At 40.2% G+C, this 26,060-nt stretch overlaps 1 protein-coding gene across 3 annotated transcripts in view; it reads right to left on the reverse strand.

The window, feature by feature from the left end:
• Nucleotides 1-9,155: 9,155 nt before the first annotated feature.
• sorcs3 (sortilin related VPS10 domain containing receptor 3) overlaps nt 9,156-26,060 on the reverse strand; it is a 204,889-nt gene continuing 187,984 nt past the window's right edge. For 2 of the 3 annotated variants that reach the window (XM_044114774.1, XM_044114777.1), the window contains exons 22-27: nt 25,660-25,772; nt 17,878-18,009; nt 17,689-17,788; nt 15,261-15,390; nt 14,363-14,523; nt 9,156-12,597 (exon numbers count right to left, since the gene is read on the reverse strand). In XM_044114774.1, the coding sequence (XP_043970709.1) occupies nt 12,539-12,597; nt 14,363-14,523; nt 15,261-15,390; nt 17,689-17,788; nt 17,878-18,009; nt 25,660-25,772 (695 nt within the window). In that variant the 3' untranslated portion in view covers nt 9,156-12,538. The remainder of the gene's footprint in view (nt 12,598-14,362; nt 14,524-15,260; nt 15,391-17,688; nt 17,789-17,877; nt 18,010-25,659; nt 25,773-26,060) is intronic. The other variant, XM_044114776.1, reaches the window with a different exon arrangement.

Here is a 26,060-nt window from a genome sequence, read left to right on the forward strand (position 1 = left end):
GTTTGCTGCAGGAATGCAGCACTGATTTTTCCAGAGCTTCCCTCAAACCAATCGGTTTCTCTGCTCCTTCAGCTCCCCGGTGAGTTTCTGTGAATGAACTTTAGTCGCCATTTTATCAGCTCACTGTACAAACAGTGTCATTAACGCTGATTGGAAAATATTCACAAGGATCCGGAGAAGAGTTTTTGGGATTAACTGAAAATGTGTCTTCTCATCCTGATTCATTGGACTCCGATGCGGCGATAATTGAAGGCGAGGACTAGATATTGTATTTTTAATTTGCTGAGCCTGGATACTGCTGACATCTGCTTATGCATGGAGGTTATTAGGAGTAATACTGGTCCCATTAGGAATTCAGATGGCATGTTAATAGAGGTTGATGAAGTGACCAGGAATCCATAGTCATTTAGTGGAAGTGGTCAGGGCGTTGGGGGCAAAATATCCAGTAAGATCCTTCACTAATGGAGGTTTGTGTGCTTCTGTAACATCCAGCAGCTAATATCCCTGAGATATTCTGAAATCAGCTCGATGAGTGTTTTGTCTATTCCCACAAGTGCAGTGAAAGGGATGTTGAAGGAGCCTGGAAGCCCCGGCGCTGCAGAGCGGTCTGCAGGTAACTGGGCTGACAGATGGCTGCACCAACTGTTAGCTTCCTTCTCTGAGCTGCTAAAACGGCCCAGGATCTGTTCAGACCTTCGTCTCAGTGTGGAACAACCAGGCTCTGTGAACAAAGCTGCAGCTCATCCTCAGCTTAATGAACAAATCACCTGGTGGAAAATCCCTGGCGCTCCATCAATGAAATGAAAACGGGAACGCTGACCCAGCGGCGTCGCTCAAGCACGAACAGAAGTGATCAATTCCAGTTTGTGTCTTTTCTTATCAGCGCAGTCTCTCAGATGAATCAGAAACTAATTATTTTTTTGTTCACTTTAAATTAGTTTTTAAAAGAGTGCAGCTGTAGGAATGAGGTGGAGCGAAAACATTAATACCCAAAAGTTTTTTAGCGTTATTATTTGTGTTGCTTGGCTTTTAGTGACACATTGGCAGAGGAACATGTTGCCAGACGACATTAGACAACCCCTGGTTGGGTTCTGCTAAACGTGACTTCACAGTTAGAAACAATAAAACCAGCTCCTGCTCGGCTGCATGGTGGTGCTGTTACTGCTGCTGCCTTGCAGTAAGAAGGTCCTGGGTTCAGATCCCATCCAGGGTTTTTCTGAAAAGCAGTTACATGATCACCTCCTGCATGTGTTCTCAGCAGAACTCTGACTTCCTCCCATAACACGACCGTGAGAGTCTGACTGGACTCTCTGAATCAGCACAGCTTCAGTTATTACAGCTGGAAACTGGAGATCAGCCCTGAAATCTGGGCATAACGATGACCTCTGACCTGGACAATCAGAGACACATAAAGACAGTTACAAAGTCAGCCTTCTATCACCTGAGGAACATTTCCGTGATTGAAAGACTAATGTCCCAATAATATCTAGTAAACCTCGTCTATGTGTTTATCTTCATTCATATTGATTATTGCAGCAGCCTCTTCACCAGTCAGCCTAACAAATCAAAGGTCCAGCTGCTGCTGCTGGAGTTCTGACTAAAACCATCCAGGCAGAGCACATCACCCAGTTCTAAAGTCCTTCACTGAAAGAAAAAACTCTCAGCTTCTCCAGCATCAGAACCAAACATGGAGAAGCAACATTCAGTGCTGATCCTCCTCTAAAGGAGCTGAAACTACTTCAGTGATTTAGTCAAAGTGCAGAAGAAGGAAGTGAAAGAGGTCAGAGGACACAGAGGCAGCAGCGATGGAACATCCACACTGAACTTCATGGTAATTTCACTGGTTACAAAATGTTAGTGAATGGGATAAAACCAGTTCAATGTAATTTTATGGATTGGTTTTAATTCATCTGTTCTCAAAAGAGACGTTTTGTTCCAAGTCGGAGAGAAAGTGACCTTTAAACTGATATTTAACCTTTGCCAGATTGCAGCTGCGGCGTTTGAGGGGCATTAGGCCTCGTTGTCTGGGGTCAGTTTGACTCACCAAAAATAACCAACAGAGAATATTAATGTTTTGTTCAGTCACATGGGGAAAACAACTGTTGTTGCTTTGAGCCTGAACAGCCAGCTGCACAATTTCCCAGCAGGTTTCCTGGTATTTCTGAGGAACAAAAGCGCCTCTTGATGAGATGTAATTTAGTTTCTGTTCACAGAGAAGTGGTCTGATGCTACCTGATGAGTTCTCTATAATTCAGAGTCACTGAAGTCTTCAAACGTTTATTAAACTTTCTAACAGAGCCAGAAATTAAGAAAAAAAATCTCTCCATTTGGCAGCCAAATCGGAGTTCTGAGCCTCAATCAGGCAAAAGGCGCCGAGGACAAGCAGCAATTTCCCACAGAGCGAAGGAATCGACCAGGTTGCCTTTTTATTTGCAACTCCAGATGCCTCATTAGAGCTGGATGTCTTTCATCATTATTCTTTCATGTAATTCTGTCACACACGGCATCTGTACTCCTCTCACGGTGTTTATTCATGCAAATCATTTTCATCAAAAAGCAAATCAACAACTTTGGAAGAAAAAATGTCAAAAGCATAAATCAGCAAGTGAACAAGCTACATAGGCCAGATCTGAGATTGGAACATAAAACCGAAACGCCGGCTGTCTTTTTATCCTTTAACGCCGCCTTCAGGTCTCGTCTTTCCACCTGACACATCTGCATATTTCTAAATATCACCAGAAGGAAATGAGCATTTTTTTTTCAACATTGGTTTTATTTCTGTTTCTAAAGACAAAAGCAATTTTTTTATTTATTTAAATTATTTCCATTTGGTGACATTAGTATCCTTTATTCAAATGGGCTGAGAGGAGACAGAAATGTTGGGAACAGAGCTCTAACTGGCTCTACTGCCACACCATGCATCGCCATGGTTACATCTTCATTAACGGAGACAACGCAAAGATGTGAGCAACAATAATATCTGAGGGAGAAATCCCAGACGGAGCTCTGAAGGGAGATGAGAATCAGAAGGCCGGACTGAGTTCCCTGGTTTTTATCCGTGTCGAGTTTACTGGGAACAGAAGATAATAAAACTATTCCTCTCTTTCTGTTTTACTCTGCGTGTCCCTAAAGTGCCAGTTACTTTCTGAAAAGAGAATCTTCCATCACATTCATGTTTTCTACAACCACTGGAGAAACCTGGTGGTCCAACGTCTCTGGCTCTGCATGAGATCATTTATCATTATTATTATTCAGATCATCATTGATGCACATTGTTATTGATACTGTTTGGGACTTTTAGCCCCATCCTGTTCACCACTTAATTAAGGAAAGCAACATCTGAAAACCCATTTTTATGTTCCATCACATAAATACTAAAAAGTGCTGTGAATATGAAGAATAATTGCTAATGTGTCTGATGAAATAATTACTAACAGAAGCTGAGGTGAGAATAAAACCCATGCAGCATTAAACTGACCTGAAAGTCCGAAACGAGTCGCAGTAGTTAGTGAAGGTCTGGTGAACAAGTTTACATCCAAACACTCGGCTTTTATTACTGCTTGTTTTTAGCTCAGGAATCAAAGGTCACTAGAAAAATGAGTAAAACTGAAGACACATTTAGAGGTCGTGTGTGTCACAGTTCGGCTGACTGGCATTAAGAAAACCTTGTGTCCAATTGGAGCTGCGCTCAATAACCGAACAATTCTGGAGAAAGAAAGGATTTCAGACAAAAGTTCTGCATGTGGATCCAAACAGCCAGGTGGAAGGACCCCTGCAGCAGTGCAACGAGCTGAAAGGGCTGCACAGAAAATGACTTCAGACAGTCTCCATATGGGGCGTTACGCACGGTAAAATTGAAAATGAAAGCACAGATGCTGTCGCAATACATCTGGGGGATCAGAAATCAACAAAGAGTCTTGGAAGTGTCAGGATGTGGAAACACGACTTTCTGCTGAGGAGAGACACCTTGTGACAGCTTCACTCGCTGCATCGTCCTCATTTCTATGCCGACTGAATACATCGTGTTTTAGATGTCACTCAAACATAAAGACATGGCTGTTATCCAGCTGGCTGCAGCCGGAGTGTGAAGTGTGTGATAATCAGGGTGAACAGTGTGATAATCTTCTTTATGAAGTACTTTATGATTAAAAACTTTAATAAGTTTCAATCCATTTAGGCCTCTTAAAAGCAATCAAATTCAGTAAGTGCTTCAAAATCCCTCACACTTATCTTTTAATGGGTTATTTTAATGGCTTGTGCTAATCCAAATATCTAAATGATTATCAAGAATCTGCTATCATGTTGATGTCAGACTCTGATACACCTGCCTTATCTGTCTCTGTAGCCACGCTGAACCCTCTAATTGGCCTCTGCCACCTTCAGTAACTTCACACGAGTTCGCTCAGAGAGTTTTAAATGAACCAAATTATTAAAAAATTTGGGGTTTTATAACATCTTAAGTTTACATTTAGTAGTAGCATTTCAGTATTTGTGGTCAAGTGTTGTTATTTCACCCAGTTTGTCCAGCAAAAGTCCAGGTGTGCAGCAGGGCGGCGTCTTCATCCTGTTTCTGGGCCTAAATTCCCTCCTGGAACAAGTCAGGACATCCTGGGCGTTCTGCACATTCAGCCCGGTTCGAATTAGAACAACAGAACCTTCTGAGGACTCAGTCAAGCCAGCTGCTGTTCACGGCGTTGTGTCCTGCACTACGGCCCCACGGTCATCCATGGCCCACCTCACTGCCAGGACTTACATATATTTGTTAAGCCAAAGGTTTTGGTCAGACTGTGTGAAGTTATTGTTGGTGCTGTTCAGTGTAAAACACACAAACTCTTCTGAATTGAAGACAAAGAGCTCTGAGGACAGATCAAGATAACGTCCGGCTCTCTAGCAGCTCAGATAAAGGCTCCATGATGCATATTTATGATTTCCAACTCTGAGAAGAAAATCATAAATAATAAAACCTTATTTTCACAGAGTGACTTTATGCATCAAGAGATCTTAACAGCTTGGTGAAGCTGGGCTTTGCATTTAGAGATTGCTCCTGCTGGATGTCTGGAAATGCTGCATAATGATCCGATCCTGAGGTCTTTTCTTTGGTTTTCTTCTCTGCTTCTGTTTTCATCATTTCTTTACTGTTTAGTTGCTTAGACGTTTTCATTGTGTTGGTTCATTCAGGATTTGAGTTTGATTCTTTAAATTAGTGTTCCTTTCTGTTTATTGTTAAAGTTAGTTTCAGGATTGTCCTTTCATCCGTGGTTTTTCCGTCTCATATTTTGTTTTTTTTATCCCCTCCTCAGCCTGTCAGCCTGCTTCCTTTCCCAGCTGTTTTCCATCTCCTAATTTCCCTGCGCCTGATTCTGATTAACTCCTCTGTTCCCCATCATTTCCACTCCTTCTTTAGTATATATTCAATATTTTAGTTTCATTGTTCTCCTCTGGCTCCTTCTCTTGCTTCCCGTTAATTTTTATTTTTCCTCAGTGACCTCCAGCGTTGCAAGTCTCCAGTTCTTCATCTTTTACTAACATCATTTTCATCTACAGCTACCTAACATGACACATAGTGGATCTGTGATGTTTGCTTGAGGCTCAAACTTCCACTTTCGTAAAACTCGAGCTGCAAATTTCGCTGTCCTGAACAACACAAGGCAGTGCATCTTATTTTTATTGCAAATCTGAAAAGTGTGGTGTGCCTTGAACTTACAGCTGGCTTCTAAAGGCAGCTCATTGCTTATATCTAGAATCATGAGAGCAAAATGAAAGGTGTTGACAGTTGGATTTGCTGGTGGATTTTCTTGCAGTTATCTTGTCTCACGTTCCAAGTGACCCTCAGTTTGCAGGATCAGCTCTACTTCACCAAGCCTTTGTTTTCAGGACAAAAATCCTGTTAGGTTTGAAAACAGAGAAGTGGGACATTGTGAGGAGGTGAAGACAGGAAGAAAATATGATGCAGGCCTAAAAGTTTTGAAATGTAAAGATGTCATGTTAAGGATGCAGAAACATTGACATTCACAGGTATCACTAAAAGGGTCGCAGAGTTTGTCTGAATTTAATTTAATTTTGGGAAGATGAGGATTGTAAAAATGTATTTTCTTCTTTCGGTATTGTTTGCACACATGTTCACAGAGGTTGACTACACAGTTTCAAAGTCAGTGAGTGACAGAATTTAAATCAGTACGTCTATTGTGTTTCCTGTTTTAGCTTTTCTGTTTGGAAATCAAACGGAGCAGACTCTGGAACAGACTGTGGCATCCAGAGTTTACCTCGTTTTGCACATCAAGCTTTTTCCCCGCCGCCTTTTTACCAAGACTCTGTCCTCCACCCGACGTGTGAGTCTATCAGTAACCTGCACTGGAGTATGTGTCTGGGATTCTAAAAGACCTGCAATACATTGTTTCAAACTGCCAAGGTGAAAAGGAGAGACAAGGGCCTGAGATTAATTCGAGCCACAGCATAATGAGGCTGCTCTCCGAGTTCCCTAGTGAATAAAGACAAATGGCTTTTGTTTGTGCCAGCTTTGCCATTGTGCACTGATAACTTCAATAAATCCATTTCATGCTCAAGTTTCATCTGCTACTACAGGAAGAAACTGCAGAAGAAAAAAACTTTAATTGAGGGAGGCTTTTATCAAGTGACAGAAAGTTTTCATCCTGTCATTGAGGTAATCCCAAATGGCTGGGTGGGTGAAGGCAGGGAGGGCGAGGGGGGCTGGTGGAGCTGAGATGACAGAGCTGTCCTCTCTGGAAACTGTCACTTCATCAGGCACAACAAACACGTCACTTCTGATCACGTCCTGCTGACCTGGGATCAGTTTGCAGGGATCTGAGAAACCTGAAGACTGGAAGTCTTCCTGTTAAGATTAAAACGCCACATGGAGAAACTCTGAAATATCCTTCTAGGCTGAGTTGGATGTATGCATAGTTCTCAAGTGTTTGCAGCAAAAACAGGATTTCTATTTGTTTCCATAATAACATTAAATCCTACTTTAGTCTCCCAGATATTCCTCTTGCTGGATAAAATTATTCATTTGATTCCACATTTTCAAATCTGGTTTGGTTTGAGTAACTGAAGGCTCAACCAATCAAGAGCTTCATCCATTGCATTTTATGTGCTTGAGATGAAACATCTTAAACAACATTTCATTTCTGGTTAAATGAGCTGCCAAGATCATTTTCAAAAGGTTCAGAGACGAGATGATTATCTCGGAGAAAAAAGGAAAATGATTAATAAAAGAGAGCAAGGCCTTGAATGTTCCTGTTAATAAAGTTTAGAGCAGATTTCAAGCTTAACATTTACAATGGCCACGATACATGGCAGGAAAAAAGAAAAAGAATTAGACATGTTTCCATCTACTGGCTTCCAGCAAATCATCCAAGCTACTTAAAGCATGATTTAACGCTACGCATGGCGGGAACAACAAACAAGATGTCCAATTTCCATCTACCTTTTCTAATCAAATATTTCAAAATACACATAAAAAAATGGAGACACAGCAAATGACTGAAACCAGATTCCTGAGGAGGAAGTTCAAAACTCTCATGTGACTGCAGATGACTGAGGCCCTGAGGTTCAGTTTCAACAGTAAAGCGATATTTCACCTCCTACATGTTCACCACTAGGGGTCAGCAGGAAGAGGAAACGCAAGAAAAGACTGAAAAGAAGAGCTGAAGCATGGTGGTGGCTCAGTCATGCTTTTCTTCTCCTGGGATTAGAAATCTGCAGTATTTGTAGAGCTGGATGGATTCAACAGACCCAGGAAATCCTGGAAGAAAATGAACTCACTGAACCTTCAAACAAGCCAAAGCATTTCTCAAAGCCAGGTTTTGGTCGGGACCTTGGAGGATACTGGAGGCGCCATCATGGCTGCCTGACGAATATTCTATGTAAAATCTCTGAAACCCTCAGTGACCTGCAGGCCTTCAGCCATGAAGAGTGAATGTTTCCTGAACCTGTCCAGCTCCACATCATGTTCACAGTAAGTCACAACAGCAGAAAGTTGAGCTCATGCTTATGGACTAAATAATTTTGCTGTAGCTGAGTTTACTGCCAACAGCTTCTATTGTTTGGTTGAAGATTTTTTTTCCCATTTCTTTCTCTAAAGAGTTTTTTTGTGGCGCTAGTGGTTTGTATTGTTTGGTGCCAGTGTGCAGACAGGAAGGAGGGCGAGGAGAAGACATGCAGCAAAGGTCGGTGGGACCGGGACTCGAACCCGCGACGTCCGCGTCGAGGACTGAGGCCTGCTAACCCACTGCGCCACCAGAGCACGCCCCGAGTAATTTTAATTGAAGCTGATAGAGAAAGAGCATTAACAAAACCAGAAATCCAAAATACCCAAAAGGGGAAGAAACAGGAGAGCAGCAGAGGAGAGGATCCAACGCACGACAAATTTCCAAACAGAAACAAAGTGACGGCTTCAGACAGAGAACAAAGAAACCCGACGGTGCATCTATATTCAGGTTATGGTAATAAACCAGCTAACGAGCTGCAGGGATGCAACCAAAACAAAGACAACTAAACTTCAGGTGTACAGGTGGAAACGAGACAACAGAAAATAAAGATGAAGGTTTGCAGCTTCTTCTCTGTTATTTTAGGTTTACTAGGCTTTTTTTTTTTTTTTTTTTAAATAAATGCACTCTCGTTGACTTTAGCTGCCATGAATGAAGTAGTTTCATTTTAATGCCATTAAGGTTGAACCATCCTTCCAGAAATAGCCTCTTTTAGTTATTTTAGATGGTTTATCTAATGATTGTACTTTGATGATTTCTGCAGGTTTGAAGATGAGATGATTTCTGTCATTAAGGCCGTCCAGTCATTTTGATAAAACGCATTCGGAGGCGTCTGAGACGACTTCGCCTGAACTGAACAGAACCTTTTCACAAATGAAAATAGAACCAGCCAAACTATCAAACACTTCAATTATGTCTCTATTCTTAGCTTTGGTTCTGTGATGCAGAAAGATTATCCATTTTCTTAAAGCTGTCTGAATCTTTGACTCTGTGCATCGTGTGCTTATCTATAATTAGAGGATGCTGCTTTTCCAGGCTCTCCTTGTACTGGTTCTGTTCCAGTGGGTCCACTGGGAAACGGGTTTCACCTCAACAATGTCGTCCTTTCAACACAGAACAGAGACCACACAAAAGGATGGAGCTGATGTACAAAAATACATTTATTTGAAACAATTTCAAAATGACAGTTTCCTTACCGTAGAAATATTAAAATAAGGATGGAACAGGACATTACTGATGATGCATGCATCATAGCTTTTTTTGTGCACTGAAGAACATTACAATGCTTTTGCCTCCTGGAAAAAAAAAACCAAAAAAAAAAAACACAATTGCAGCAAATCGCTTAAGGTAACATTTGCCTCGTCTGGGGATCAGTTGTTCACAGCATAAAGAGGCTTTTAGGTTGTTAGATGGGGGAAACTTCCAGTGATAAAAGTTATGAGATATTTTCACTGGTGACATTCTTAATGCACAATTCTGTTCAAACTGAAAAGTAAAGCTCAAGACCCGTAGAACAGATTTATTTCCACACCCTCACAGGCTCTAGGAATGCTGCACATCCTGTTTCACAGCAGAATAGAAAGAAAAAAATGATCCAGTTTGGTTTTTCTACCCAAACTGAAACAAAAAACAGTTTCCTTACAAATATGGAACTTCTATTGTATAAACTGTAAAGTTTTTTAACTTTCTTGTGATTCAATGAACTAATTATCTGAGAACTGCATCTCATGTGACTTTAAATGGACTCACCCAGATTCTGGTTCCTGTGACGGGCCTCCCAGCCCAGGATGGTTAGACTGTTGAATGACTGCATCGCCTGGTTCTACCTCAGAAACAGACTGGATGTCGCCACACAAGTTCTCTACTGGATTAAGGTCCAGGAATTAGTCTGGACCAAAACTCTGGTCCTTTACTGCAGTTTGTCTTATTGTCTTGTTATAACAGTTATAACTTGTTATAAATAGCTTATGGTGCTTTTCAACTCCAGGCCTTTCCTCTTGAAATGTTTTTATTTAAACTGATGCCTGACCTGCTGTGTGATAAATAAGAACATGATGGTATGAGATGTTGATAAATTGGATTTTTTAATTTTTTAATTTCTCAAACAAACTGTGGAGTTGTTTTGATCACAGTTGAACTGATCATTGGTTGAGTTTTCTCCCAGTTGGTCTGATTTCTCCCATTTCTTCCATTTTAAATCTTGTAAGATTCATTTTTGGCACTTTATATTTGTCTTCCCTAAAATCAGTTTTAATGGAGTTATTCTGTTTTCCCAACAATGTCTGAATCTGAAAACATTCAGTTTTCCTCAGTTTCAGAGGAATGCTCTCTATTTGCTTCTAAATCCTTAAGGATGTTGTTTTATTTCCACCCATTTGAATGGAAAACTACATTTAATAAAGTTTTTATCCAAAAACCTTTGACAAATTTACTGGCCTGGAGAGAAAATAAACAGGTAAGAAGGATTACTGATGGGACTGTTACTCCTGCTCCCAAATGAAAAATGATCAGGTCAGTAATGTTCAAATTCTCTGACCGCTCCAACTTCATCTGACACCAACATGAAAAGTTACAAACTTTTCCAAGATTCCAAGGTTCCAGGTTTCACTGCACATCCAGAGTTTCCTGCTCTGCTCAACAATAAGACTGCAGGTTTATTTAATGCTGCGCAACTTAAACAACAACATTGAACAGATGCCACTGCTTGTAACAGGCGTCTCCTGCTCATGGCCACACCCATCAGCCAAACACAGACTGGACAACTCTGTGTTTAAACAGCCATAACTTCAGTTCAACACATTAGCATCTGAAAACATCCCATGAGTTTTTGCTCTTGTGGCTGCAGTATTTTTTCACCACCATCAACACTAATTTTACTTCCTGTTTTCCAAAGTTTCCTTCTGTGTTTTTTTTCTCCTGATCTCATTTTGATGAAAGAAGTCGGATCAGATGAAAGCTGCAATAAAAAAGTATCCAAACGAGCCTCAGCTCTGACACGATGTGAAAACAATAAAGCTGGACATAATCTTTGTTCAGTGTGTTCTGTATGCAGTAACAAGCATCAGTCCTGTTTGCTTAATGCATTTGTGCGACAGTCTATATATCTCTGCTGCTGAGTACTCTCTTCTTCTCTACATGTTTGCGTGAGCCTGTGTGGAAGCAGTGCATGCTGGGATCTTTGGCTTAGCTTCCAGCTTTCTGTCATTACAGTCACAGTGCAACTCTGCCTTATTTAAAATGATATTATCAGGGTCCAGTTGCTAATGTAATAGAACTGTCAGACTATTTCTTGGTAAGAAACCTGGTGGAGTTTAGCTAAGGCAAAAAGAAAGTACACCCTCTTCAACCAGGAAATAAAATGACTTGATCTGCACCACATTAGATGCACTTTAATCTTTACATAGAAACTTTAATCTCAACATTTTGTCTTCATTGCTGATTTGCCATCCTCAGTTTTTCCTCTCATCCAGATCATAAAAATATATTGTTATTGTCCATTTGTTAAACTGGCACAGCAGAAACGTTGGATAGTCTGGGTCAGGACTTTCTTCAATCATGATTTTTTGAGTTAGAACAAAATATTTTCTGTACATTATGAAAGCGTCACCATTTCTTCCAAAGTTGCTCTAAAATACTGTGAACTGCAGACCTGGTCGCCACAAATCTGGACAATCAGAGGCAAAATGTAACGCAATGAAGCCAGTAGCTATTAATGTTTGGTAAAAGACACTCATCTAGTTAAAATGTCTGGTTATCTCGAGTATATTTCTACTGAAAATATAAATATATTATACACAATCCTCCTTGTGTTGATCCGTCTCGTTTTGTTTGCAGAGTGAATCTGTTAACGGCAGCTGAACATTAGCAGATCGACCCGTTTCAACAGCAACCAAAGAGGATGAAAGCAGAACAGAACCTGGCCAGAACCGACCGGGCTTTGACGAATGTTTAGAAAAGAACTATTTACAACACTTGCTTATCTACAACACAGAAACCGTGTCCTCAGTAGGAACATGCACAAGTCAAGGACGTCAGCAAATCAAAATGTTTCTCCGAAGCGACGTCTGACATTTTAAACACACCTTCAGAAACAGACCGCCGTCAGGCCTTACGCCGTCGCCATGAGACTACGAGGATGTAGAAAGGATATTTACATGTAACAGAATAAAAGATAATACTTTACATTTCAGTAATATTCCCTGTTTGATTGAAGACTGACAATATAGTCTACATTTAGGCAGAAATGATTTTCAAAGCAAACATCTCAGGAAACGTACAGAACTCATCCACAAAAGATAATTCCCTCAGCAAATGAATGGAGCGTTTACATCCACGGAAACCCAAAAGTCTCGTCGTCGTTGCAGAAATCCCATCGCTGGATTGGATGTTGCCCAACGAGACATCCATGCAAGTCTGTATAAATGAGGCCTTTTAGAAAAACTATTAACATCAGTTGTGTTTAGAATTACAAAACAGAAATAGAGAAGAACGCCGGACACTGTGACACTCGCTCTGTACACAAACTTCAGCTTTTACACGCTGGTACAGTTTGGAATCTCCCTTGTGCTCTCGCAGGCGTTCCCGACTCCTCCTGAGCAGAAAACACAGAACAAGTCAGACAAAGAACCCACACGTTCAGTTCAGGATTGTAACTCTCACTTTTCCAGAACAAAGGGCTATTTTGACATCAATGCCTTGTAATTAACTGCTAATCACAGAGCTCTATGGGTGTAATGACATAGGAACAAAAATGCCCACTGAGTATAATAATTATAGAAAAAGTTCTTGAATAATCACACACTTCAATATCAGTTTTTCCAGTCTTTTGTTGATAACTAAAGAAAACAGAGAGTAGTGTTTATAACAGCTGGTTCTGAATCTTAAGAGTTATATTTTGACAACTGAACAGATTTGTTAAGGAACATAAAACAAAACTACAGGGAGGAATTATTAAGAAGAGCGTAATGATTTATGAGTCCAGAAGCCCAGTAAAACTGTCTGGGTTATCTGCAACTCTGAAGTCCCTTATCAGGTCATTTCAGCCAAGAGAAAAGACATTTAAATTTATCTGTACCTTCCTGGAATGTAGACCATTTAATAAAATATTTCATGATTTGTCCTTTTGCTTTGAGGCGAAATCTGAATATAATCTGTAAAACAGTGAAAAGAAACAAAATGTCTTTTCCAATCCCAAAAGAAATGCTGAAGTGAAGCGGATGCAGACGGACACTGACTTAGACTGGGCCTGATCTGTGGTCCAGTTCTGATCATGGACCCATCTGTGGTTCTTCTGTGAGAGGACGGGTCACTGACTGGTCACCAGCTGTGCAACAAACTGGGATGAATTGTGTATTCTGACCTCTTCCCATCTGAACCAGTATGATCTTCTTCACCAGTTTGAGGTCTTCGTTCTCCAGACGTGTTCTTGACTCTGTTGCCCTTTCACCTCTCTTCCGGCCCTTTAATAGCCGCTGACCATCCAGACCAAGAAAACATGACAACAGCTGCGTTTTGCTCTCATCCAGTCGTCCAGCAAACTTCCTCAAATCCACAACTTTCCCAGCTTTGAGCATCAACTGGGCAGTAAAATTCCCAGGATCCTCTGACGTGTCGCGGCTTCACGTCCGATACAACAGTAGAGTCCATTTCTCTTTAGACCCTTTACTGACTTGGAAAGTTTTTAGCGAACTTAGTTTCTCTTAAAAGTATTTTTTCCTGATAAATTCAAAAACTCTAATTTACTTGACTTTTTTGTAATCTTTCGGTTGAATAAAGTTCAACATCTGTGTTGTAATTTTGTTTGTCGACTGTTGAGAATGAATCCAACAGTTTCTCTTTTTCCCCAAAATAACATACAGGTGCTGGAGTTTATCCATCTTCTAGGGACATTTATAGTTAAATGACTTTAAAAAAAGCATTAGTTTCCACTAAACATCAGGTTAGCATGGTGCTTTAGCATTAGTGGAGCTAATGTTGTGATTAATGCTTTAGATTTAACAAAACTACCTTATTATCTAGCAGTGCCCACCAATGTTTCCTACACACTAAAGAAGAGATAACGAATGTTACTTACTTCAGGTATCAGGTCATAATGTCAAATCTCATTGATGGGATACAATTTCACTAAACACCAAATCATTCATAACCCAGTTTCAAGCAAGGGTTAACATTAAACTACATGTTTATTTTTTAAGTCCTGTTTTATTTCTTTTTCTCTGAATGAATAAACTGTTCAGAGGCGATCGCTTCATGTCTGAGTTGACTGAGATGAATCACATCCGCCCTGCAGACTGACAGCTGGAAGCAGCGTCTCCAGACTAAACAGTGATTGCTCCCGTCGTTTAACTTTGACTTACTCTTGACCCGGGCATCCAGTTCCTTCTCCATCAGCTCTTTGGATGCTGTGAACTCGCTCAGAGTGATTTTCGGCGTGCTGTCGCCCTGACCGACCGAGCCGATCATCTCCTGCTCCTTCTCCTGGTTCACCTCAGCGTATATGTTGATCCAAGGTATTTTTCTACGGATTAGAAAGGGAAGATTCAATCGGTCGGCCACAGAGCCGTTTGTGTTGCATCAGAAGAGATTACTGTGACATCCAATCATCTGTTTATGCAGAAGCTCATTTCAAAGAGTGCAACTTTGTCTGCCAAAGCAAATATTTGCATTTCAAGGTTAAAACCATCTTCAATGTAATTACATTTCTGTAACTTATTTATATGGAAATAACAGTAACATTGGAACTCTGCATAATTTACATCTAATATCTTTTTATTCAAACGCTATCCAATTTATTTCTAATTACTCTTCATTCCAGTTATTAATTGCTCTGGTTTGTCGACTGTTGGATTCCCTAAAAAATGTATTTTCTCTGACTGACAGGAGAAATTACAAATCCATAATTAATGGCAGAGTATTCCAGTGTTTTCATATTCCCACTGAGTTTTCAAAATAATCACTTTGAGGAAGAAATAATTTATTCACAAATAAAAGCACAAACTCTGCATATCAAACCACTTAGTTATTTTTTCTGCAATTTTATCTCTGATTGCAGAGCACGCCTGATGCATCGTAACCATTAAAAAGTAAAGACAGCGTCTGACTGAAACTTTCAGATTCAAAGCATCAAATCTGACGGCAGCTGATTGGTCCAGGCCATGTTAACCTCCTTTCATCAATAATGGAGAACAGAGAGAGAGAGCTGGGTGGGACCCTGCAGGTTCTGCAGCAGGTGGGTGTAATCAGAAAGTCACAAACCTCTTAAACTTGTAGATGAGGAAGACGGCGAGGCCCAGGAACACCACAGAGAGGAGCATGAGCATCGCAGAGCTGCTGTGTCTGGGACTGGAGTCCACCAGCGGCGCTGCGGACACAGACAGGGACGGAGCTGAGGAAGAGGAGTCATCTTCATCTCACCTCACCTCGTATTAGCCAGTACGCTACTGATATCATCAGTCACGACAACAAGACCAAAACAGCAACAATAACAACAACAATAATAATAATAATAATAATAATAATAATAATAATAATAATAATAATAATAACAATAATAATAATAATAATAACAATAATAATAATAATAATAATAATAATAATAATAATAATAATAACAACAACAACAACAACAACAACAACAATAATAATAATAATAATAATAATAATAATAATAATAATAATAATAATAATAATAATAATAATAATAATAATAATAATAATAATAATAATAATAATAATAATAATAATAACAATAATAATAATAACAACAACAACAACAACAACAACAACAACAACAATAATAATAATAATAATAATAATAATAATAATAATAATAATAATAACAATAATAATAATAATAATAATAATAAAGCTGTGCTCCAGTTCTGTAATAGTTATTTATTTTGGGATTCTCAGTTCAGTGTTAGTAGAATAAGTTTCATCTTTAATCATCTTCTGTTCGGTTTTTGGGAAATTTTCTGTATTTAACTTGAGGATTTTGGAGAATGTGTGGATTACAGAAAATATAGAGTGAAGTCAAACTGCAAACAATTATTTCGCTTGGTGTTCACATGCATTCAGACTCCAGTTCAACCGAGCTGAGGTCGAGGTTTTTAGGTGGACCAGAGTTCAGTGTTTTGGTCAGCATCAGACTTTCTACACAAACAGACTGGAGTTGATTAAAGCAGACTAAACGTTGTTGGTGGGAATGCACCTCAGACATATTGCTCTGCCTACACTTTGGATTTAATGACTTTTTGTTTGCATGATGATTTATTAAAATGATTTTTGGGCTTATCCAAACGATAATAAAGTTTTTATTACAATTTGTATGGAAAATGACCGGGTGGAACAAAATACAGTGTCCAGCACTAAAGTGGTGGTTCTTTAAAGAAAAACAGAGCACAGAAACATTTCTTATTCTCTGTTTACTGCTCTTTAAATGATGTAACTTAATTGGATGAAAGGTTTTCCTTAAAACCATTCTCTCTTCGCATGTGTCCTCAGCTAATTTGCATGGCAATAAGCCATTAAGTCGCTAGGATTTATTTTAATATCTGGAACATCTGAATGTGTAGCAGCATGAAATTGTTTCTGAGCAGGTGACAACAGCAGGAAATTCACACTTTCAGCTGGATTCAAAATGCTTTCATGCACAGTTATTTCATACAGGAGCCCATTTGCACTTTGGAATATTAATATCACTGTGTACGGTTTATCTCACAAGGCACCCTCATTAAATTCCTCTCATTGTTTCCATGTCTGCAGGAACGTTTGTCTCCTCTGTCATTCACGGGGAAATGACGCCATTTCCACGGCTTCCTGAGTTCTCCTGAGACCTGCGACTCGGAGATGGAAGAGCGCGTGGTGGCGACCTTTGTCGTGCCGCTTGAAGGCTTTTCAGACCTTTTCTTGGGAGGTGAAATATAAAGAAGGATCCAGCTGGGTACAGCACCAGTGTCATTAGAGTTGCAGCACACTGCAGGAGTATCTGGCTGTTAAAGCTGTGCACTTTGAGCTACAGAGTCAGAAATAGTGTGGCTAATAAAACCAGCCAGGCAAACAATACAATGTGTGTTTGTCTAGTAGAAAGGGACAGGAGACTGAGGGAACCGCCAGGCTTTAGGTCAATAAAAAGTAGAGCTTTCTAGTCCAGCCGTGGCGTTTAAAGTCTCTTTGTCTCCATGAATCACACAGACTGCACTCCAGGGTCAAAACTGTCAACCAGCTTTTCTCCTTTCAAGCAGTTAACAACTTCTCAATCCCTAATTCCATCTCTGCCCTCAAATTGTACACTGTTCCTTCTCAAGGACTAAATAATCAACATAATTATACTCAGTGTAACACTCATTTTGTGGTTGGATGGCTGTATAAGAAATGGAACAGATGTTCAGCTTTTGATGGGAGGCATAAAAGATCCTTTGTCTCAAGGAGCTCCACTTAAAAACCCGGCCCCTCCCACACTCCCCTGTGTTCCCGCGCCTTTCCCATGGAAGCAACTGAAAGGAATTTTAATTGGCAGACCAAAGAAAAATTTGTTGTTGTCAAAACACGGTTATTACCATTCGGTTTTCTCCACACTCCCACAACAGAAATTGCTAAAATGAATTAACGCCTGTCAGAGGATAACATTACTGCTGACAACTTAATGACGGGATGGGAGGCAGGGAGAGGAAACCTTCCTTACCCAGCGTTAACTGTGTGTTGTAGACGATGACTCTGACGCCAGGCTTCAGCTCAAACTCCACAAGGTTTTGGTTCAGTGCGCTCACGATGATGCTGGACGCCTGTTGGGCAGCAAAGAGAAGACATTTACACACCGAGGCCTAAATCTGATTGGTTTCCATTCATTTCTGAAAGGACAGATTATGCCAACCTTCTCTAGCTCTTCCTCACTCTTTTTCTTCCCCTCAGATTGGTTCTTGTTGGGTAACAGAAACAGTTCTGCAGCTGTTGGAACTCCTGGAAAAACGGCGACCAAGAGCTGATCCTCTGGGAAGTCCGACACCTGGTGGATGTAGAAGTATTTTATTACACAAGTAATCCAGCTCATTGCAAAAAAGGCTGGCAGATGAATGAATCCGTAACGGACAACAATCAGCCAAACACTGATAAGGAAAACCAAGACGTCCTGGAGGCGTAAGATCATTTCCACATATAGAAAGTGAAGGGAACTGAAAGGATTGGGGCTGAACAGATGTAACCAAAGGAAATGAATAATCAGGGAGGAAAGCATAAAGATCAGAGAGATGTCAGAAGGTCATGTGACCTGATGAGTTCAGATTTACTTTCTTCCAGGAAATGTTTCATAAGCAGAAAGACTCATTGTGAGAAAAACCTAAAAACTTGGTTTAGCTTGTTTCTATTTTCTGATCATTTTAATATCAGAGACTTACATTTTTACCTTCATCGGTACATTTATTTCCTGAGGTCTGTAAAATACACACATCCTTTGGGTTCCAGTGGTTTCCTCAAGGATGGAAAAGGAAAACTGAACACATCAAATATATATTTCTACTGATGCACTAAAGATGGTGAATCACAAAGTACAAAATGTTAGATACATTTCAGGAAATATTCACATTTTTTTTCCTATTATTAACATCTGGTAAGAATTAATGTCATTAGCACCTTTTACAAATACATCTACTTAATGTAGTTTATTTACTGACAGCTAATAACATACAACCAGTTAAAGTCTAAATAAATTTAATACAGAATTTCTTCTCTTTTAGGAAGAAATTCAAGGAAACTTTGAGATGGAAAACATCCCTGAAGTGTGACTGAAATTGTTTCAAAGCATTTCAAACAAGCTTATGTTTCATAAGAGGAATGTGAACTATTTCCATCTTTCAGTCCAATAAACTAAATTTAACTGGGTTTTTATACAGAAACATAGAAAACAGATCACATTCAAGTCTGATGACAGTCTAATTAATTTCAGTCACACCAGTCATATTCACTTTCAGTCCAACAGAAGTATCCAATTTGACTCGCTGTAATAAGAACCAAACTGTCAGATTCCCAAAATCAGAAATTGAAAATGAGGATTGTTGATCCCAAAATAAAACAGCAAAAAGCAGAAGAGCTGTGATGATAGATTCGACTCAAGAGACGAGAATATCCACGATGTTGTCCACGGCAACAAGACAGGCAGAGATTTTAGTTTACAAACACAGAAACCACAAAATGTTTTAAATAAAATCAGGGTGAAATATTTGGATCTGGAAAGAGAGACTATCTACTGCAATGATAATAAAAACATTGATTTCAACGTTTCTTTAAATTGTGTGGCAGCGTTTTATTGTTCAACAGAATAAAGATGTTAGAGGATTTTCTCTAGTTGATGTAAACATTAATACTGAGTGATTCTGGAGGCCAGCTGAAGTTTGGAGCTCTGGACTAATTGACTGAAGATGCTTGGTGATCTCTGTGCTCTACGCGCCTCAGCTGACCTCAGTATAACAGCACGTTGTTATAACAGCACCAACCACAGACAGTAGGATAACTAGCTAGCTTTCAAAACTGGACTTTCTGCACAGGCATCCGATCAGGGTACCCTGGTCGAATGACCGGGTTTCTGACACAGACCTGGTCTTTAAAGGCAGTCTTCACGCCCAGCAGCTGGATTTTTTATTTTTATTTTTTGACATGTGTCCATGGTAGTGGCCTGAATTCAATGGTCTCATAAAGCTTTTCAGTGAGGGTGCTGGTTGGTTTACCTCCTTAAAATGAGGTGAGACTAGATTATTCAGAGGAAACTGTTTTGATCTACCTGTTTGGATTGAAACTCTGATGATAAACTAAACATACTAATCAGCATCCAGCCCCAAAGTTTGGTTTTGTTGATCCTTCCTATGTCTAAAAATCACACCACCATTATGAGCTGTCCGTATAGATCACTGGTTTTAAACTGGTGCAGAAAGATTGGTTTCCACTTCTACAAGCTCCACAAAGAACACGTTGAACTGCTTTTTACATTTTCTCTCTCTCACTGTGTGGTTTTTCTAAATAAAAGCTTAGCTACATAAATCTTTCTACAGACACTCTGGGGACCTTGAATGGTTTATTATATTCCTATAATGGACATGGACATCATCGATTCAGATGCATCTTCAGCAGTGAGAATCTGAGCTGCAATACATTCAAAAAAAAAATCTTTTCAGCATGTTTATCAACAAGAAAGAGAAATATTGATTATATTTCCAATAGAGACACAGCCTTTGACTCCATCCCACACATACAGGTTTAATTAGTAACTATACATATGGTGCAAACTTAAGTTTGCACAATTTTTTTAGATTTTTAAAACTATTTTTGTATATTTCATGTGTTGAAATAGCACCTTTAGGTTTGAATTGCATGTTTTAGATTCCATTCCTCCATCTATTTTAGACTAACACAGGATATTACAGTTCTGGACGGAGGCGAAAGGTTGAGAATCAAGAGTAAATGTTTTCTGTATTGGTTTCCAGAGCAGCATTTCATGAAGCCCTCAGCATTTAACAAGTTTACAGAGTCAATGGGAGAGACAACCTGCGTAGCAATCATTCTTAATTTTACAGCCTGCCATGTTTTCATGTCGTTTCTGTGGCCGGGGCGACAATAGTGGCCGTACAGCCAAAGAACATCAATTACCAGAACCAGAAATCACCAAAGTATTGGACAAATGATACCCACAGGCATGTCTCGCAATGAGAAAAGGAGTAGTGAAGGGAGTGATAAAGTGAATCAATGACAAAAGAGGCAACGGCCCCTGAAAAAAAATCAATCCCCTTGAACCATGTTTACACTCGGTGCAATCAGTCATTAGTTTAAACATATGGTGGGTTCATCTGGAGGGCTCCCTGTTTGGATGCGCTGCAAATTTAGTGCTGGATACAAAGATTGGAGGAGAAAAAGAAGAGACGGGTTCCACATGGAGGACAAGGTTACTTACTGAAGTAAAAACACCACAGTCTCAAAGTTGAATGTGTCAAAGCTTCATATAAGGAAACATATTTTAAATAAGAGGCAGTCTAAATAAATTCTACTTGATGGAAGTTATTTTTTAAAAATGTGATTCTAATAAATGATAAATCTGAAGACGTCACTAATGTAGTTGAACTTTTCCATTGTTCAAAGTTCCTTAGAGCTCCTAGATCTTCTCCAGGTGTTCACTGTTTATTATCTTTGAAAGCTGCCAGCATTTGCAAATAAGCCACAAACCCAAATGTCTGTTTCATTTGGGTTTGTTGCATGATGATGCTGCAGAATCAGAAACATGTGGAACCCAGAAGTATAATCCACCTCTGTCCTAGTCAAAGCTACCGGCTGAACTTTAATCAGGACAAACTCTCTTTTGCTCTTTCATCCTTTCGGTTTACACAACCGGCTCAGATCTTCCTGTTAAAATGTTTTCTCTCCTAGATAAAGCTGCTGAAGTGTCTACTACTGCCATTAACTTTGTCCTTTTCCTGAACATTGAACCCAAATCCAGTCCTTTGGTTTCTGCTTCGTGTCTCAAACAGCCAGTCAGACGGCTGCTCAGGTTCTGGTTCTGCTGGAGGTTTCTTCTTGTTAAGAGACAGTCTTTTCTCTCTTCTCTCTGCACGTAGTTTCAATAAAGTCGACATGTCTGCATTAGAAATATGTTTTTATACGTCTGATATAATGTCCACTTTTTCTGCAAAACCAAATTCTGGAATTTCATTGACAGTAACCCATAAAATACTTTATAATATCACTGTGTGTAAATGTTTAATGTTTAAGTTGAATCACTGAAATAAATGAACTTTTCAATGAAATTCAAATTGATTGAAATGAACATGTATATCAGGATCAGTTTTTAATAACCCTGCATCAGCTGGATGCTCCTCCACGCCTCTGGGCAGCAACAGTAAGAGGCTCCACTAGACTGATGGGCTGCATTAACCTTGGAGTGAAGATGTGGGGGAGTGCCAATACTGCAGACGGTGTGAGGCTGAGCTGTGAGAAATGTTGATGGAAATTGTGAGGGAGGCAGCTGCAGACAGGGAGAGTGGAATGAAAATCTTTATTACTTCAAATGTGATCAGGACCAGCAGTGGTACTGAAACGAGCCCAGGTGAAGAGAGCAAAATCTTTACTTTAAAGGCCTCAGCAGTGAAGTTAAGCTGAACCACATGTCCGTTTAATGAAGCCTGCCTTTAATTTTTGGCTTTTCACTCGGTTCTCCGTGTTTGGATGATGTTTACTGTGCCATGGCGCTATCAGGCAAGCCAGAGAGCTCAACCAGAACAAGACGGAGGAAAAATAAACCCTCCTGTCAACACTTGGACAATATGTTTGCCTGGAAATGAACTTGATGTCAGCTGCCGTCATATAAACAGATCTGAGCAGATAGAGAGGAGCTGATATCAAACTGTGACAGGATATTGTCAGAGGATAAAAAACAAACAAAAGTGACGATTCAGCCAACAGCATAATCTAATAAAACCCATTTTCACCTGCTGCTTTCTCCTAATATGTCACTGCAACATGGACTCTGAGGTTATTTGAACTGCATGTGAGAAAAATGAAAATAAATAGAAAACAGACAAAACATTCTTTGGTTTATTTTTACAGTTTTTATTTCTAAACCGGCATAAAACCAAAAATTGTCAGTTCCAGCATATTTGTTAAGAACCTCTGAATTCCTGCACATTCACAGAAACTCTTTACCATTCGTAGTTTCTTTTCATTCATGTTATTGGGACATAAAGCCATGAGGAGCTCCAGACTGTGTCCAACTCTCCACAATGCAATGGGTTGAATGGGTCAGGACCCAAAGTAGGCCAGTGAAGTGGCCGTAACCTCTTCTTTTTCTTCTGGGATAGTCTTGGTGAAAACGACTTGTGTTTGAAAAAGATCTGAGATTAAAGGCAGCAGATCCATCCATCTATAATCATGTATTTATTCTGGGGGTTCGGGTCTTGGAAGCAGCAAAGGGAGAAGCCCAAACTTCTCTCTTCCCGGCCCTTTGAGTCAGTTTCTCCTGGCCTCCAGAGACCCACAGCGTTCCCAGTTCAGCCAAGAAACATCGTGTGTCCAGTGTGTCCTGGACCTTCCTCTGGGTCACCAGAGAGGCGTCCAGGAGGCTTCCTAAAGAGCTTGGATGGCTGAGCTCATCACCTTTTGTCTAAGGGAGAGCCCAGACACTGCAGCCTCGTTCTTTCAGTCACGACCCAAAACTCAAAGCTTATATGAAGGTAGGAAAGTAGTTTGAGCTGTAAATCAAGACCTTTGCCTTTTGACTCAGCTCTCTCTTCTCTACAACAGACAGGTACTTTAGACCCTGCACCAATCGACCAATCAATCTCCTGCTCAGTTTTTCCATCATTCAAGACCCTGAGAAACTTAAACTCCTCCAGTTGGTGGCAGAACGTCTTCCCCGACCCAGAGAAGACAATCTGACTCAAAACAATGGACTTGGATTTGGAGACATCAATCCTCTTGCCATCTGCTTCTCATTTGGCTGCAAACTGCTCAAATGAAAGTTGAAGACAACAGAATCCATCCGAGACCAGAACCTGAGGCTATTAAATCGGATCCTCTCAACACCTTCACTGCACTTCAATTCTGCCCATAAATCGGTGACTAAAAGCAGCCGTTGGGGAAGTCCATTTGGTCAATCCAGCAAACATCTAGAATTCTGATCCAAACACAATCCACATTCCCACACCATCATGCTCCATCCTGATGAGTCCGAACGCGGAGAAGGAGAACCCGGTTCTGGACCGGATCACCAAAGCTTCTCATCTGCACAGTGAAGTTTGAGAATGCACAGCAGGATTTCTCCACACCTGATTTTGGGCATTTTTATACCAAATCCAAGTGACAATCACTATTTGACACAATTTTCTTTAAATAAAGTCATCAGTCAGAACAGGATCTAAAGAGAATTTAAAAAATGAAAAAAATCACTTTTTAAAAAAATTCCATTCTGTGCAACTTTTTGTTTCGTTTTATAATCCAAAGAAATATGTTACTGTATCTTACAGTTGCTCCAAAACTCGGCATGCAGTTTGTGAAAAGACAAAAATAACCCAGCAGAGTGAAAGTAATGCTGTCTGTATCAAACACAATGAATTGTCATTCACCTTTCTGCAACATAATGAGACACCTGTAAAAAGACAAACACAAGGCCGACGCTCGGTGCTTTGAACTTAGTCAGGTGTAGGTGGAACTGCAACGTGCAGGAGCAGAAAGACGTAGACTTGACATGATAGAATGTGACAGTACTCATTGTACAGGGAAGGAATCTCTCTAAGACGTTCACTCCTGCATGCACAGCTTTTCATTGTACACTTATCTGTGTCCCAATTTATTCTCAGTAAAAAAAATGTATTTTAAGTGGTAATCCAGAACTCTTTAAGCATGCTCATTTAACTGTCAAATATAATTTCTATAAAGCTAATGTAATAAAACATTTTCAGGTCTGTTATTAAAAAAGGACATTAAAATTATTGTGCTTCTGTGACTGTGAGGAGAAATGTTTTTAGGTTGGCCTTCATGTCCTCTGCATCAGGTGTCATTATTCTGCACCAGAGAAATCCAGACGTTATAAATCTGGACGTAAACAAGGCTGAAAATCAGAATTCAGAAATGAACAAAGAAGTTTGTGTCACTGAAGTGGATCACATCCCAATCCCAATCCCAATCCCAATCCTAATCCCAATCCCAGCACTCTTGGTTCAGACTGCACATCCAAACAGAAGTTCCAGACAAAGCTCCACAAACACCATCGTTGTTAGTTGTGTTTTCTTTTTATTGGCTTCTCTGGTCCTGCAGTGACTCTCTTTGCTGAATATCAAATCGATTCACAGCGGCGTCCATTTCTTCCATCAACAGAGCGCTGCTCTTTACGTCAATGTTCTTCTTCTGCGGCTCTTTGGCGTCGTAAACACAGAGGTCTGATTGTGGTCGAATTTACGTACCAGCATGGATAACCACACAAAACAACAAAAGCAAATTCCAGCAAAAAAATAAAAATTGATTTGAACGGAGAAATGGTCGCTGCATGAGTAACATAGAAAATAATTAAAGGAGCTGGATGAAAAACTTGAATGTGATTTGTGGTGGTATCAGGTTTGAACATGAGACCTCCTGCTGTCATTATAAGGCTCCTCCCTCCATCACCACCATCACCACCATCACCACCACTTCCTCAATCTGCTGCTAAGATACCTTTAAGCACCACCATTAAATACATCCAGCTATTCATGAGCTGTGAATGGGGAGGTGAGTGGCACTTAACAGTGAAAGGCCACCTACACACACACACACTTGAAGCTCTCCTACAATCGAGCTCACTCACTCACACACACAATATGTGCGTCAGTGACAGGAATCGTTACTCTTAGGTCTCCACCAAAGCCCCTGTGCCCCAAGTTCTGGAATAATTTTATCGGAGACTTTTGAAATTAAGGAACTGGAGTCATCATGAAGCCATCAAGGGAGAGAAGGAAAGCAGAGGCGTTTTCACACCTGTCTGATGATGAATCGTAGGGCGACCCGAGGGAGTTCACTCGTCGCATCGCTGAGTATTGGGCAGGAAAGGGGGTTTGGGAGATAATTGTGAAGTAGCAAGCCGAGACAGAGAGGACGGATCGGAGAGGCAGAGACGGACTGAAGGGAAGTCAAAATGAAAATCACTCACTTGTAGCAGAGCCTTCTTAATTACTCTCCCCACATCCTGCCTCCACTCGGGTATGTCGGGGTTGAAGTCGTCCAAGTTCGGGGAGAAAGATAAAAGCAGAGATTTGAAGAATTCTGTGGAGGAAAGATGTGGGAGAATCAGCCATTAATTCACAGCGATCTGAGGCGCTTATTGTCTGACACCTGCACCAAAACGTCATTCTGCTCAGGTTGAGGTTTCAGGTACTTAACACTTGATGAGAAAAAGAGGCTTCCCCACCCCCCATCCCGACTCCTCCCTTTGGCCCAGAGCAGTGAATGAACTTCCTGATAATTAGAAAATGTTCCGGTTTCAATCCAGTCTGTCTCCTGCTAATAAATCGCTGCATTTCACAGACACTCCCTTCTATCCAAATGAAATGA

The sequence above is a fragment of the Gambusia affinis genome, linkage group LG04 (genome assembly GCF_019740435.1).
Source record: "Gambusia affinis linkage group LG04, SWU_Gaff_1.0, whole genome shotgun sequence".
In the NCBI taxonomy this organism is placed as follows: Eukaryota; Metazoa; Chordata; class Actinopteri; order Cyprinodontiformes; family Poeciliidae; genus Gambusia; species Gambusia affinis.